At 38.6% G+C, this 17,486-nt stretch overlaps 1 protein-coding gene across 1 annotated transcript in view; it reads left to right on the forward strand.

The window, feature by feature from the left end:
* TOM1L1 (target of myb1 like 1 membrane trafficking protein) overlaps positions 1-17,486 on the forward strand; it is a 60,951-nt gene that overhangs the window by 12,575 nt on the left and 30,890 nt on the right. The window contains exons 5-7 of the mRNA XM_032616286.1: positions 7,243-7,368; positions 8,265-8,366; positions 9,385-9,501. Coding sequence (XP_032472177.1) covers positions 7,243-7,368; positions 8,265-8,366; positions 9,385-9,501 — 345 coding nt within the window. The remainder of the gene's footprint in view (positions 1-7,242; positions 7,369-8,264; positions 8,367-9,384; positions 9,502-17,486) is intronic.

The following is a 17,486-nucleotide window of genomic DNA, read 5'->3' on the forward strand; positions in this document are numbered from 1 at the left end:
TTTTTCCCCCTTTACCTCTTTTTGTGAAGGTGTATGTGTATGCTTCTGTGTAAGATTTTCTCTGTATAGCTTTGCTTCCAACATTTGTCCTAAGGTTCTATCCGTCCCTTTTTTTTTTTTTTTCTAAATATTTTTTAATTCAATAACTATATTATACTTTATTTTATTTTTACTGTATCATCTTTCTTTCTGTCTTTTTTCCTTCTTTCCCTCCTTCCTTCCTTCCTCCCTCCCTCCCTCCCTCCTTTCTTTCCTTCTTTGCTTCTTTCTTCCTTCCTTCCTTTCCTCCTTTCCTTCTTTCTTTACTCATACTTCTACTAATTCTCCCTACTTTTTCTCCCTTTTATTCTGAGCTGTGTGGATGAAAGGCTCTTGGTGCTCCAGCCAGGAGTCAGGGCTCTGCCTCTGAGGTAGGAGAGCCAACTTCAGGACACTGGTCAACAAGAGACCTCCCAGCTCCACATAATATTAAACGGTGGAAATATCCCAGAGACCTCCATCTTAACACCAGCACCCAGCTTCACTCAATGACCAGCAAGCCACAGTGCTGGACAACCTATGCCAAACAACTAGCAAAACAGGAACACAACCCCACCCATTAGCAGAGAGGCTGCCTAAAATCATAATAAGGCCACAGACACCCCAAAACACACCACCAGACGTGAACCTGCCCACTAGAGAGACAAGATCCAGCCTCATCCAGCACAACACAGGCACTAGTCCCCTCCACCAGGAAGCCTACACAACCCACTGAAACAACCTTAGCCACTGGAGACAGACATCAAAAACAACGGGAACTACGAAAGTGCAGCCTGCAAAAAGGAGACCCCAAACACAGTAAGATAAGCAAAATGAGAAGACAGAAAAACACACAGCAGATGAAGGAGCAAGATAAAAACCCACCAGACCTAACAAATGAAGAGGAAATAGGCAATCTACCTGAAAAAGAATTCAGAATAATGATAGTAAGGATGATCCGAAATCTTGGAAGTAGAATGGACAAAATGCAAGAAACAGTTAACAAGGACCTACAAGAACTAAAGATGAAACAAGCAACGATGAACAATGCAATAAATGAAATTAAAATCACTCTAGATAGGATCAATAGCAGAATAACTGAGGCAGAAGAACGGATAAGTGACCTGGAAGATAAAGTAGTGGAAATAACTACTGCAGAGCAGAATAAAGAAAAAAGAATGAAAAGAACTGAGGACAGTCTCAGAGACCTCTGGGACAACATGAAACGCACCAACATTCGAATTATAGGGGTTCCAGAAGAAGAAGAAAGAAAGAAAGGGACTGAGAAAATATTTGAAGAGATTATAGTTGAAAACTTCCCTAATATGGGAAAGGAGATAGTTAATCAAGTCCAGGAAGCACAGAGGGTCCCATACAGGATAAATACAAGGAGAAACACGCCAAGACACATATTAATCAAACTGTCAAAAATTAAATACAAAGAAAGCATATTAAAAGCAGCAAGGGAAAAACAACAAATAACACACAAGGGAATCCCCATAAGGTTAACAGCTGATCTCTCAGCAGAAACCCTACAAGCCAGAAGGGAGTGGCAGGACATACTGAAAGTGCTGAAGGAGAATAGCCTGCAACCAAGACTACTCTACCCAGCAAGGATCTCATTCACATTTGATGGAGAAATTAAAACCTTTACAGACAAGCAAAAGCTGAGAGAGTTCAGCACCACCAAACCAGCTTTACAACAAATGCTAAAGGAACTTCTCTAGACACGAAACACAAGAGAAGGAAATGACCTATAGTAGCGAACCCAAAACAATATATAAAATGGAAATAGGAACATACATATCGATAATTACCTTAAATGTAAATGGACTAAATGCTCCCACCAAAAGACACAGATTGGCTGAATGGATACAAAAACAAGACCCTTATATATGCTGTCTACAAGAGACCCACTTCAGAACTAGAGACACATACAGACTGAAAGTAAGGGGATGGAAAAAGATATTCCATGCAAATGGAAACCAAAAGAAAGCTGGAGTAGCAATTCTCATATCAGACAAAATAGACTTTAAAATAAGGACTATTAAAAGGGACAAAGAAGGACACTACATAATGATCAAGGGATCGATCCAAGAAGAAGATATAACAATTGTAAATATTTATGCACCCAACATAGGAGCACCTCAATACATAAGGCAAATACTAACAACCATAAAAGGGGAGATCAACAGTAACACATTCATAGTAGGGGACTTTAACACCCCACTTTCACCCATGGACAGATCATCCAAAATGAAAATAAATAAGGAAACACAAGCTTTAAATGATACATTAAACAAGATGGACTTAATTGATATTTATAGGACACTCCATCCAAAAACAACAGAATACACATTTTTCTCAAGTGCTCATGGAACATTCTCCAGGATAGATCATATCTTGGGTCACAAATCAAGCCTTGGTAAATTTAAGAAAACTGAAATTGTATCAAGTATCTTTTCCGACCACAACGCCATGAGACTAGATATCAATTACAGGAAAAGATCTTTAAAACATACAAACACATGGAGGCTAAACAATACACTACTTAATAATGAAGTGATCACTGAAGAAATCAAAGAGGAAATAAAAAAATACCTAGAAACAAATGACAATGGAGACACAACGACCCAAAACCTATGGGATGCAGCAAAAGCAGTTCTAAGGGGGAAGTTTATAGCAATACAAGCCCACCTTAAGAAGCAGGAAACATCTCGAATAAACAACCTAACCTTGCACCTCAAGCAATTAGAGAAAGAAGAACAAAAAAACCCCAAAGCTAGCAGAAGGAAAGAAATCATAAAAATCAGATCAGAAATAAATGAAAAAGAAATGAAGGAAACGATAGCAAAGATTAATAAAACTAAAAGCTGGTTCTTTGAGAAGATAAACAAAATAGATAAACCACTAGCCAGACTCATCAAGAAAAAAAGGGAGAAGACACAAATCAATAGAATTAGAAATGAAAAAGGAGAAGTAACAACTGACACTGCAGAAATAAAAAAAATCATGAGAGATTACTACAAGCAACTCTATGCCAATAAAATGGACAATCTGGAAGAAATGGACAAATTCTTAGAAATGCACAACCTGCCAAGACTGAATCAGGAAGAAATAGAAAATATGAACAGACCAATCACAAGCACTGAAATTGAAACTGTGATTAAAAACCTTCCAACAAACAAAAGCCCAGGACCAGATGGCTTCACAGGTGAATTCTATCAAACGTTTAGAGAAGAGCTAACACCTATCCTTCTCAAACTCTTCCAAAATATAGCAGAGGGAGGAACACTCCCAAATTCCTTCTACGAAGCCACCATCACCTTGATACCAAAACCAGACAAGGATGTCACAAAGAAAGAAAACTACAGGCCAATATCACTGATGAACATAGATGCAAAAATCCTCAACAAAATACTAGCAAACAGAATCCAACAGCACATTAAAAGGATCATACACCATGATCAAGTGGGGTTTATTCCAGGAATGCAAGGCTTCTTCAATATACGCAAATCTATCAATGTGATAAACCATATTAACAAATTGAAGGAGAAAAACCATATGATCATCTCAATAGATGCAGAGAAAGCTTTCGACAAAATTCAACACCCATTTATGATAAAAACCCTCCAGAAAGTAGGCATAGAGGGAACTTTCCTAAACATAATAAAAGCCATATATGACAAGCCCACAGCAAACATCATCCTCAATGGTGAAAAACTGAAAGCATTTCCACTAAGATCAGGAACAAGACAAGGTTGCCCACTCTCACCACTCTTATTCAACATAGTTTTGGAAGTTTTAGCCACAGCAATCAGAGAAGAAAAGGAAATAAAAGGAATCCAAATCGGAAAAGAAGAAGTAAAGCTGTCACTGTTTGCAGATGACATGATACTATACATAGAGAATCCTAAAGATGCTACCAGAAAACTACTAGAGCTAATCAATGAATTTGGTAAAGTAGCAGGATACAAAATTAATGCACAGAAATCTCTGGCATTCCTATATACTAATGATGAAAAATCTGAAAGTGAAATCAAGAAAACACTCCCATTTACCATTGCAACAAAAAGAATAAAATATCTAGGAATAAACCTACCTAAGGATACGAAAGACCTGTATGCAGAAAATTATAAGACACTGATGAAAGAAATTAAAGATGATACAAATAGATGGAGAGATATACCATGTTCTTGGATGGGAAGAATCAACATTGTGAAAATGACTCTACTACCCAAGCAATCTACAGATTCAATGCAATCCCTATCAAACTACCACTGGCATTTTTCACAGAACTAGAACAAAAAATTTCGCAATTTGTATGGAAACACAAAAGACCCCGAATAGCCAAAGCAATCTTGAGAACGAAAAAAGGAGCTGGAGGAATAAGGCTCCCTGACTTCAGACTATATTACAAAGCAACAGTAATCAAGACAGTATGGTACTGGCACAAAAACAGAAAGATAGATCAGTGGAACAGGATAGAAAGCCCAGAGATAAACCCACGCACATATGGACACCTTATCTTTGATAAAGGAGGCAGGAATGTACAGTGGAGAAAGGACAGCCTCTTCAATAAATGGTGCTGGGAAAACTGGACAGGTACATGTAAAAGTATGAGATTAGATCACTCCCTAACACCATACACAAAAATAAGCTCAAAATGGATTAAAGACCTAAATGTAAGGCCAGAAACTATCAAACTCTTAGAAGAAAACATAGGAAGAACACTCTATGACATAAATCACAGCAAGATCCTTTCTGACCCACCTCCTAGAGTAATGGAAATAAAAACAAAAATAAACAAATGGGACCTAATGAAACTTCAAAGCTTTTGCACAGCAAAGGAAACCATAACCAAGACCAAAAGACAACCCTCAGAATGGGAGAAAACATTTGCAAATGAAGCAACTGACAAAGGATTAATCTCCAAAATTTACAAGCAGCTCATGCAGCTCAATAACAAAAAAACAAACAACCCCATCCAAAAATGGGCAGAAGACCTAAATAGACATTTCTCCAAAGAAGATATACAGAATGCCAACAAACTCATGAAAGAATGCTCAACATCATTAATCATTAGAGAAATGCAAATCAAAACTACAATGAGATATCATCTCACACCAGTCAGAATGGCCATCATCAAAAAATCTAGAAACAATAAATGCTGGAGAGGGTGTGGAGAAAAGGGGACACTCTTGCACTGCTGGTGGGAATGTGAATTGGTTCAGCCACTGTGGAGAACAGTATGGAGGTTCCTTAAAAAACTACAGATAGAATTACCATATGACCCAGCAATCCCACTACTTGGCATATACCCTGAGAAAACCAAAATTCAAAAAGAGTCATGTACCAAAATGTTCATTGCAGCTCTATTTACAATAGCCAGGACATGGAAACAACCTAAGCGCCCATCATCGGATGAATGGATAAAGAAGATGTGGCACATATACACAATGGAATATTACTCAGCCTTAAAAAGAAATGAAATTGAGCTATTTGTAATGAGATGGATAGACCTAGAGTCTGTCATACAGAGTGAAGTAAGTCAGAAAGAAAAAGACAAATACCGTATGCTAACACATATATATGGAATTTAAGGGAAAAAAAATGTCATGAAGAACCTAGGGGTAAGATAGGAATAAAGACGCAGACCTACTGGAGAACGGACTTGAGGGTATGGGGAGGGGGAGGGGTGAGTTTTGATAGGGCGAGAGAGAGTCATGGACATATACACACTAACAAACGTGGTAAGGTGGATAGCTGGGGGGAGGCAGCCGCAGGGCGCAGGGATATTAGCTCGGTGCTTTGTGACAGCCTGGAGGGGTGGGATGGGGAGAGTGGGAGGGAGGGAGACGCAAGAGGGAAGACATATGGGAACATATGTATATGTATAGCTGATTCACTTTGTTATAAAGCAGAAACTAACACACCATTGTAAAGCAATTATACCCCAATAAAGATGTTTAAAAAAAAAAAAAATTGTAAAATCCAGAAACGGAGGACAGGCAATGGAGAACAGGGATCCTTATTATGCTGATGCATATGATGTAAATTGCCAACAGCCATTCTGGAGAAGTGTTATGTGTTTCCTGGAACACATAAGAAACAAAGCAACACAGCCTATGGCACTTCCACTTATGGTCCTATAGCTTCGCAAAATTAAAATAAAAAACACACAGCCACAAAAAAAAAAAAAAAAAAAAAAAAAAAAAAAAAAAAAAAAAGAGTCATGTACCACAATGTTCATTGCAGCCCTATTTACAATAGCCAGGACATGGAAGCAACCTAAGTGTCCATTGACAGATGACTGGATAAAGAAGATGTGGCACATATATACAATGGAATATTACTCAGCCATAAAAAGAAACAAAATTGAGTTATTTGTAGTGAGGTGGATGGACCTAGAGTCTGTCATACACAGTGAAGTAAGTCAGAAAGAGAAAAACAAATACTGTATGCTAACACATATATATGGAATCTAAGAAAAAAAAAAAAGGTCATGAAGAACCTAGGGGTGGACTTCCCAGGTGGCGCAGTGGTTGAGAGTCCGCCTGCCAATGCAGGGGACATGGGTTCGTGCCCCGGTCTGGGAAGATCCCACATGCCACGGAGCGGCTAGGCCCGTGAGCCATGGCCGCTGAGCCTGTGCGTCCGGAGCCTGTGCTCCGCAACGGGAGAGGCCACAACAGTGAAAGGCCCGCGTACCGCCAAAAATAAAGACACAGACCTATTAGAGAATGGACTTGAGGACATGGGGAGGGGGAAGGGTAAGCTGGGACAAAGTGAGAGAGTGGCATGGACTAATATATAATACCAAATGTAAAATAGATAGCTAGTGGGAAGCAGCTGCATAGCACAGGGAGATCAGCTCAGTGCTTTGTGACCACCTAGAGGGGTGGGATAGGGAGGATGGGAGGGAGGGAGACACAAGAGGGAGGAGGTATGGGAACATATGTATATGTATAACTGATTCACTTTGTTATAAAGCAGAAACTAACACACCATTGTAAAGCAATTATACTCCAATAAAGATGTTTTTTATATATATATATGATTATTCTAGTCTCTAAAAATGTACATTCAAAAGTAGCTTTCTTTTTCTGAGTAAGGTACATAATTGTCAGTCTCTCAATTTCTGTTACCAGTTTAGGAGAGACTTTCACAAAAGTTTGTTTTGCTGCTTATTTATCTCTGGAACTTTCCATCTCTTGAATTCAGACATGGTCGCAGGGTTTTCCAGGAGCTGTGGATGTAAGTGAAGTGAAAGAAGTGTACCTGGACCTCCTTAAGAAAGGTGTTCAGTTTCCTCCATCAGATGCAGTGGCTGAAACAGCCAGACAAGAGGTAGGAGGCCGTTCTTTGACCTGTGTAGAGTAAGACAGTGTAGTGCATGGGTCTTTTCTCTTTGAAAGGGACCACCCTAGCTCCACCTAGCTTCACCTAAAGGATTAATCTGTTAGAAGGATACTGTGATACCTCATAGAATACAAGCCGCAAGAAGGGTGGTGTTAGCTGGATCTTTGAACAGAGAACCAAGAATTCAAATGCCTTGTTACTTGTCTACCTTCCTTTGATCATCAGCTTCGTTCTTCTTTCTCATTGCAGACTAGGTTTTTCCACATGGTAAACAACATAGCTCCCAAATTTTCATATTATAGCCTTAGCTTTTTCACATTCCACGTCCAAAATTTCAGAGAAGGGCCTCATTGAACCAACCTAGGTCAGTTTTCCTTTTCTGCACAAATTAACTAAGGTCATATAAGAATGGGGTTGCTCCATATAGAAATTATTTAGGTAGAGCAGAAGAGGGGCAGTTTTCAAAAGAAAAGATTGGTGCTAGACAGGCAGGGGTCTCTATTATAGGTATTCATATAATAGATTTGTTTATTAATACTGTGCCCATAGAAGAGTTTCGCAATGTTCACATGTATTCATTCTCAAGTTTGCAAGCAACTTTCAAGGTTTTGAACTTAGAACACTTGTGGTGACTGATTATAATTCATCTCCTAACTTCCTATGATTTCCATAATGTAAAAACAGTAATTCTTCCCTTCTGCATATTGATGAGTCCTGCCTTGGTAGAAAAAGCAATTCAGGTGTATACCAAAAGTCTGATCTTTGTGAAGGCTTTGTCCTGAGGGCTAACTCTCCCTAGTGACTGAGTCATCTGAATGGGCAAACTGGACTTGGAATGGCTGAGTTAATTTAAATAATAATATTTCTATATTTCATGTTGATAGACTCCTCAGATCTCACCAAATCCACCACCATCTGTTCCTACTGCACCAGCTCTTTCTTCTGTAGTTTCCAAGAGCTCCACTATTATATTGGTCCCAGAACAGGTAACAACAGCAATGACTGTATTTATTGATGACTTTTTCCAAGTTCTAAGTACTTTATATATAGTTTGTTTATTCTTTAATAAACAAACTATATTATCATATTATTATCATATATATTATCATATCGTATAGCTGCCATATTATCATAAGGTAGAGGTACATTTTAACCTCATTTTACAGAGGAGGGGACTGAAGCTTAGTGACACTGTATAAGTTATGATGGTTCAACTCTAAGTGGAATTAATCCCATGGATTCTGCCTGATTCTAAAAGCCTGAGCTTTTAACAGTTGTGCTCGTCGAGTGGCTTTTGTGGCTTTGTGGAGGCTTGGCTGTGGGATGGATCTTGTGTAAGTTGATTCCTGTTGCTCCTGATAGGACTGTCTGTATGCCATTCCAGAGAGCTCAGTAAGTGGTCATCTTATTACTATTATTAACTGTGCCAACTGAATTACATTTACTTGTTTGTCTATATCTGTTTATCTAATGCTTAGACAAGCAATTATTAAATGAAGCTCATTTCTGTCCTGCTATAAGGGAACTGTCATTTAAGACTTTATATTATTATTATTCGGTATTATATAACAATCCATGTGATTAATTCCTCTTAGAATTTAATCCAGGAAGAAAAAAAAGTGTTTCTCTCTTGATTCTTCCCTCTCTAATACCGTGGGACTCTAAAACATCCACTTTTTTCTCTCCCATTTGTTTCTAAGAAACCCAGACTAACATTTGCCATTTTCTTCAGGTTGCTGATATGGTTACCTTCTCCCTTCTCCATATTGGTTCCAATCTGACTTTTTCCCTTCATTAACTTTCCTAGAGCATAGTTTTAAATCTATTACAAGAGCTCTCAAGACCTTTTAGAAGGTGACAGATTGTACATTTGTAAAATAATTATATGTACATTTGTATAAATTTGAAAATATTAAATTTTACAAAAGTGTTTTCTCTGCAAGCAAGAAACAAGGTAGCCATTCTTTGTGTCACACTTACTGGTGATTGTGTTGCTCTCGACAGATTGGAAAACTGCGCAGTGAATTGGATATGGTGAAAATGAATGTGAGAGTGATGTCTGCCATATTGATGGAGAATATTCCTGGGTCTGAAAACCATGAAGACACAGAGCTTCTGCAGGTGTAGTATGATTTCAGGGACAAGCAGTCCCTGAAAGTTATTCTCTAAACTTAGAGCCTTGGAGATGGAAGGCACCGTAATATTGACTAGTCCATGCTCCAGCATGTTTACTTGATTTTTAAACTTAACAAGAAGCTGCAAGGATGACTTTATCAGAAATGCCGTGGTAACTTAGACGTGGTACTTACCCTCTTGCAATAAATAATTTAACATCATTTAATCATTCATAGTCTAGCCATATACAGCCTCTACTAACCTCTAATTGTTTTCAGTGTGTAAAAGTTACCTATCTATTCAGCAAACATAATGAGTAACTATAATGTGTTAAAGGATATAGAAATGAGGAGGCTGTCCTAGTCCTTAAGGAACTTAGGTCTAGTGAGCAAGAGTGTTTTGTAAATAACAAGTTTAATAAAGTATTGATGCTATAATAGAAATGTATTTATCATACTGTGGGTTCAGGGGTGGGGGCACGGAGAAAGGTGAGAGTTTTTGGAAAGGTTTAGGTGGAGGCAGTGCCGACGCTGTGGAGGAGCAAGTGGACAGTGCATTTGGATGTGTATGGGCATGTGAAGGACACGGGCAGCTCATTATGACTGGAGTGGGGGCCCTCCGAGATCCTCTTCTGTGTCTATACATCCAGTGCACTTTTCCCCTCTAATGGTTTGTTCTAATTTTCAATTTTAAGTTTTTTCTTTTTTGTGGTACGTGGGCCTCTCACTCTTGTGGCCCCTCCCGTCATGGAGCACAGGCTCCGGACGCGCAGGCTCAGCGGCCATGGCTCACAGGCCCAGCTGCTCCACGGCATGTGGGATCTTCCCGGACCGGGGCGTGAACCCGTGTCCCCTGCATCGGCAGGTGGACTCTCAACCACTGCGCCACCAGGGAAGCCCATCAATTTTAAGTTTTAACACACACTTTAACACATTATTTTAGAAGCAGTTAGAGGAAAAAAGTCAGTTTCTAAATCTTTTTCTTCCCCCCAAAGTTAAGAAACTTATATTTTTACTTTTCTCTGATTCCACTCCCCACTTCTCATGTTGTTGTTATCTTTCCTTTAAGTCCTTCGATTGTTAATAAATAACATTTTTCTTGATTATTACTTGTTTGGGAAACAATCAGTGATGTAAAAATGTCCTTTTTCAACATTACCACCTGTATTTAACTGCTATCTCCTTAAATTGTTACTAGTGGTAAACTTTGAGTGTTTACGTGTTCAAAGATGTCTTTTGGCTGCCACGTTAAGGGCTCGCAATTTGGCCTAGGTACAGAATTATTTTCCTTAAGTCCTTCAAAGATACTGCTCCATTGTTCTTGCACCCAGTGGTGCTATTGAGAAGTATCATATTATGTATTCTTGCACCTTTGTTTTATAATCTGTTTTTCTGATTGTATTTGTGATTTCTCTTTAATGCTTCTGAAATTTCACTATACTGTGTCTAGGGATACGTGTGCATGTATGTGCATGTGTGTATTCGCCTTACTTAACCTGCTTAGTATCAATACTTGATAGGCCTCTTGCCCTGTCAGCTTAAGTGTATTTTACTTCTGGGAAATTCTCAGCTCTTATTTCAGATATTTCTTTTCTAGTATTCTTTCTATCTTTGTATGGAACATTATTTAGATGATGGAACTTTCAGTTATATTTTTCTTATCTCAACTTTTATAAACGTTTTGTTTCTTCCTTCTTTTATGCTGTAGTTCTAGCAAAGCTTCTCAATTTTATGTATTATTTCTCTTAAATGTGAACATCAGATTCTCTATTCGGCCCTCCTAATGAATGTTGTATTTCAACATTTTTTTATTTTAAAAATTTATTTCAATTTTTATAATAGTTCTTTCATGGATATACTTTCCCCTTTTGTCTTTCTAAGGATAGTAATTATTTTTAAAGGTGCTTTTCCATTTGCTCTGTGGATTCTCTTTCCTTGGGTACAAGTTCTTTTGTTCATCACCTCTTTCATTTCACTTCTCAAGTATCTGGATAGACTGGTGATAGTGAGCTTATTTTTGTGTGAGATCCCTGACAGCTCGTCTGCATTTCTGTGACCCACCTTGCCCATGCCAAGTGGAGAACACTGTTACTGCAGCTTGTTCTTAGTACTATTTCTGAGTATTTCTGTGTTTGCTGCTGTTTTCAGAGTATGTAGCATTGGCACGGGATGATGCTGGGTGGGTTATATTGGTAGCTGGTCTTCTAAGTTATATGCTTCCTATTTTTCCTGGTTGCTACCAGCAACTGGAAACAGTACCCTATGTCTCTTTCCCAAGCATTGCTCCCACCTAGACACAGACGCTCCTGCCTCAGCTGTCTGGTCTCACATGGGGAGAGAGGCGTGAGCACAGGTTGCCTTGTCCAGTTGTCTCACTACTGTACCTCAGCTGTTTGTTAGCTGCCCCTCATACTGTCTTCTTCTGGCTTCCACGGTCTCTAGTCATGGAGCATCCTTCATTTCCTTCCATGTTCTGTGGCAGTACTCGTTGTGGGCAGTCTTGAGTGTCCTGGATTGTGCTTTCCTCTAGTCCAGGGGTCAGCATGCTGTGGCCAGTGGGTTATATGCAGGCTTCAGTTGTCTGTGAACTCAGAATGGGTTTTACATTTTTAAACGATTTAAAAAAAAAAGAAAAACACAGGTCATTTCTCAAGTTATATCTATGCAAGCCTACCTCCAGAGACCACAAGGGAATCAGACACACCCCTCAAGGAACCCCTTGCCACCTCCTACCCACTATCAGTGGATTTGAGTTTGTGGTATCCCTCAGGTGCACAGAGGGTTTTAAACCACAGCTTGGGAGCATCAGGTTCCAGGAGAAGGGTGGCAAGATCTGGTCTGCACAGGTTATTGCAGACTTGATATGCCATGCCTGAGTGGGCTTAACCCAGGTGGCAGAAGGAAGCCATTAAAGGGATATAAGCTGAAGGACTGCATAACCAGATAAAACTTTAGAAAGAGTCCTCTGGTGAACATTGAGATGACAAATTCTGGGGGAAGCAAGACACAACTCTTGGAAACAATTTAAGACAACATTTCCTACTGGTCTTATGTTGTATACTATGTAGGGAATATGACATCTGTGGTCAAATAAGTTCCAAAACCTATTGTTTACTGTATTTCTCCTCTTGGAGGGTCAAAAAGTTCATTAGTATAGTAAAAGCTCTGAGAGTCTTTTTTTATTGAAGTATAGTTGATTTACAATGTTGTGTTAGTTTCAGGTGTAGAGCAAAGTGATTCGCTTATATCAATACATACATATGTATATATCTATATTCTTTTATTTGATTCTTTTCCATTATAGGTTATTACAAGATATTGAATATAGTCCCCTGTGCTATACAGTAAATCCTTATTATCTATTTTATATATGGTAGATATATTTTATATATCATCCTAATTTATCCCTCCCCCAACCCCTTCCCCTTTGTTTTCTACGTCTGTGAGTCTGTTTCTGTTTTGTAAATAAGTTCATTTGGACTATTTTTTAGATTGCACATGTGAGTGATATCATATAATATTTGTCTTTCTCTGTCTGACTTACTTCACTTAGTATGATCATCTCTAGGTTGCTGCAAATGGCATTGTTTCATTCTTTTTTTTGGCTGAGTAGTATTCCATTGTGTATATATGTATATACCACATCTTCTTTATCCATTCATTTGTTGATGGACACTTAGGTTGCTTCCATGTCATGGGTGTTATAAATAGTGCCGCTATGAACGTTGGGGTGTGTATCTTTTTGAATTAGATCTTTCATCTTTTCTGGATATATGTCCAGGAGTGGGATTGCTGGGTCATATGGTTACTCTGTTTTTAGTTTTGGAAGGAACCTCCATACTGTTTTTCCGTAGTGGCTGTATCAGTTTACATTCCCACCAACAGTGTAGGAGGGTTCTATTTTCTCCATACCCTCTCCAGTATTTATTATTTGTAGATTTTTTGGTGGTGGCAATTCTGACCAGTGTGAGATGATACCTCATTGTAGCTTTGATTTGCATTTCTCTAATAATTAGCAATGTTGAGCATCTTTTCATGTGCCTGTTGGCCAAATGTATGTCTTTTGACTGGGTTGTTTGTTTTTTTGTTATTGAGTTGTATGAGCTGTTTTGTATATTTTGGAAATTAAGCCCTTGTCGGTCACATTGTTTGCAAAGATTTTCTCCCGGTCTGTAGGTTGTTTTTTTGTTTTGTTTATGGTTTACTTTTCTGTGCAAAAGCTTGTAAGTTCGATTAGGTCTCATTTGTTTATTTCTATTGCCTTGGGAGACTGACCTAAGAAAACATTGCTACAATTTACATCAGAGACTGTTTTGCTTGTGTTCTCTGCTAGGAGTTTTATGGTGTCATGTCTTATGTTTGAGTCTTTAAGCCGTTTTGAGCTTATTTTTGTTTATGGTGTGAGGGAGTGTTCTAACTTCATTGATTTACATGTGACTGTCCAACTTTCCCAGCACCACTTGCTGAAGAGACTGTCTTTTCTCCATTGTATATTCTTGCCTCCTTTGTCAAAGATTACCTGACTGTAGGTGTGGTGTGACCTATTTAGGTGTGACCGTGGGTTTATTTCTGGGCTCTCTTATTCAGTTCCACTTATCTATATGTCTGTTTCAGTTACTGTCGCTCTGTAGTATTGTCTGAAGTCTCCAATGGTTATGCCTCCAGCTTTGTTCTTTTTCCTCAGGATCGCTTTGGCAATTCTGTGTCTCTTGTGTTCTGTATAAATTTTAGGGTTATTCTAATTTTGTGAAAAATGTTATGGGTAATTTGATAGGGATCACATTAAATCTGTGGATTGCTTTGAGTAGTATGGCCACTTTAACTATATTAATTCTTCCAATCCAAGAACATGTGATATCTTTCCATTTCCTTGAATCATCTTCGATTTCTTTTATCAGTGTTTTATAGTTCTCAGCATATAAGTCTTTCATCTCCTTGGTTAGGCTTATTCCTAGGTTGTTTTTTTTTTTTTTTTTTGATGCAATTTTAAACAGTATTTTTTTTTACTTTCCCTTTCTGATATTTCATTGTTAGTGAAAGAAATGCAACAGATTTCTGTGTATTAATCTTGTATACTGCTACCTTGCTGAATTCATTTATCAGTTTTAATAGTTTTTGTGTGGAGTCTTTAGGGTTTTCTATATAGATATCCTATTGTCCACATATAATGACAGTTTTACCTTTTCTCTTGCAATTTGGATACATTTTATTTCTTTTTTCTGTCTGATTGCTCTTGCTGTGACTTCCAGTACTGTGTTGAATAGAAGTGGTGAGAGTAGGCATCCTAGTCTTGTTCCAGAATTTATTGGGAAGGCTTTCAGCTTTTCACCATTTAGTATTATGTTGGCTGTGGGTTTGTCATAAAATGGCTTTCATAATGTTGAGATATGTTCCCTCTCTACACGCTTTGGCAAGAGTTTTTATCATGAATGGATGCTGAATTTTATCAAATGCTTTTTCTGCATCTGTTGAGATGATCATGTGGTTTTTGTCTTGTTTTTTGTTGATGTGGTGTATCACATTGACTGATTTGCATATGTTGAAACATCCTTGTGAGCCTGGGATGAATCCAACTTGATCATGTTATATGATCCTTTTCATGTGTTGTTGGATTTGGTTTGCTAATATTTTGTTGAGGGTTTTTGCATCTGTGCAAAGAGTCTTTAACCCAAAATTTACAGACTTTTTGACTAAAGAATCTCTAGTTGCTAAGTATCTGTTAATATCTTATAGAACATCAGAGTAATATGCATTGAGAAATAAATCAGTATTTTGGATCAGTGGTTTTAAGTATATTATTTTTAAGATATTTTACTTAGGAACGTTATATCATTTTGCTAATGATTCTTATGGTTCCTGGCCTTGGGCAAGTCATTTACTATCATTGGACTTAGTTTCTATATATATATAAAATGAAGAGCCAAGATAAGAGCTTAGCTCTTCATTTATACATCCAAGTTATGAGGAGATTAAAATGAAAATTAATCATAGAGTTCCTGTGTAGTAATCCCTTTTAAAAAATCCACAATCAAAGGTATTCACAGATATAAATTCTGTGACTCATGATGTTAACAAGCATGTTAAACTAAAATTTAAAAAGTAAATATCAAAGTAAAAGGGTATGTGGCAGATAATATTTTTCAAAAATGGACATGGCAATATTCCTAGTTCCACACAGTCTTCCCAGCCTTTCAGAGCTCTCAAATGAAGTGATAGGATTTTTCTCTCATGTTTTTATCCATCTGTGGCAAACAATCAATCCTTCAGTAAAATGTACACTGAAACATCCCATTCAAATATGTGCATCCAGTTTTATTTGATGCCATCGTGGAGTGCACTGAAATGCCTTTTTGTGTCCAAGTCTTTGGGTACAGATGTTTGGTTGCGTTTTGCAAGGATAATGCTGATTTGCTGGTTGCTGTTTTGATGCCAGAGCTTAGGGTTGTGTGTTGCCTTGAATAGTAAAGAGACTTGGGTTGTACATCAACATTAGAACACTACTTATGGCCAATTCAAGTTGAATGGTTCCAGGTCAATTTGTTTATGGAGCCTATTGAATGTGTAACTTTATTTTTCTCTCTTAACGCGTTTTGTTAGTAACAGATAGAGAGCTGGTGCGGGGAGCACTGTTTTTAAATTCTTTTGACAGGTATTTGAACTTTTTCTTGTAATCTAAATAACCTCGTAAAAGAAAACTATTTCTCTACTCACAACACTTCAGACACCAGGTCTGAAGTTTCTTCCCTCATATTAAATCATTCTGGCACTAGCTACCCAGAGATAGCACAGACCCCACATGTTAAGAGGCTTAGTCCCACAAGACTGCCCCCACTTCAGATGCCAATCACAAGTAGTGGGTCCCCAGGTTGCCCACACTTCTGTCCCATTTTGGCCTCAAGTCAAATCGGGGGTCCCCGTGAGCCCCTCCTCAGGTCCAGTAATTTGCTAGGATGGCTCAGGGAATACAGGGAAACACTTTACTTACTATTACCAGTTCATTGTAAAGGATACAGATGATAGCCAGATGAAGATGTCAAGTGAAAAAATGTACAACCTAAAAGTTTTGTTTTTTTATTTGCTGTGCTGGGTTTTCATAGCGGGCTTCTCTAGTTGTGGCACGCATGCTCCAGAGTGCATGGTCTCAGTAGTTGTGGCATGTGGGCTCTTTAGTTTTGGTGTGTGGGTTTAGTTGCCCCGCAGCATGTGGGATCTGAGTTCCCCGATCAGGGATCGAACCTGCGTCTCCTGCATTGGAAGGTAGATTCTTAACCACTGGACTACCAGGGAAGTCCTTAAAAGTTTTGAATTATGTTTTATTCGGTGGACAAAACTGAAGACTTAAGCCCAAGACACAGCCTCTCAGATAGCTCTAAGGTACTACTCTGAAGAAGCAAGGGAGGAGCCAGGATATATAGGAGTTTTTTTTAACAAAGACCAGGTAATTGGAACATCAAAAGATTACTGTTACTGAAAGAAAACCAGATATCTCAAGTTAAAGAATTTAGTGCTTTTCTATGTTTGCACAGATGCAGGAGTCTGGGCTCACTGAAGCCATTCCTTTGATATACACCTCAGCTATCTGGGGCCAGCATCCTGTGCTTCCTCATCCTCACTTTCCTCAGGGTACACTCTTGGGGGGGGGGGCTGCAGAGGCTGACTGCTAGATGGTGGGCATCCTGTTTCTATCTTGAGTTCCTTCAGGGCTCACCGTCGGGGAGGCTGTAATGTGATGGCTTGATGGCTGCAACATCCTTTGTTTACTGATATGGCAGGTGACATTTTTCCGTTGTTGACAAAGAATACATACAGCAAGGTGTGGAAGGGTCCTGAGCACAGGAGCTTCTGTCCCTGTGGAGTTGGAGTTCACCACCTTCCCAGCATCTGAGTGTGTTCACCACCTAGAAGCTCCCTGAACCCAGTAGTTTAGGGTTTTATAGAGATTCCATTACAGAGGCATGATTTATTTAATCATTGGCCACTGGTGACTAACTC

Source organism: Phocoena sinus, chromosome 20, assembly GCF_008692025.1.
Source record: "Phocoena sinus isolate mPhoSin1 chromosome 20, mPhoSin1.pri, whole genome shotgun sequence".
Taxonomy (NCBI): domain Eukaryota; kingdom Metazoa; phylum Chordata; class Mammalia; order Artiodactyla; family Phocoenidae; genus Phocoena; species Phocoena sinus.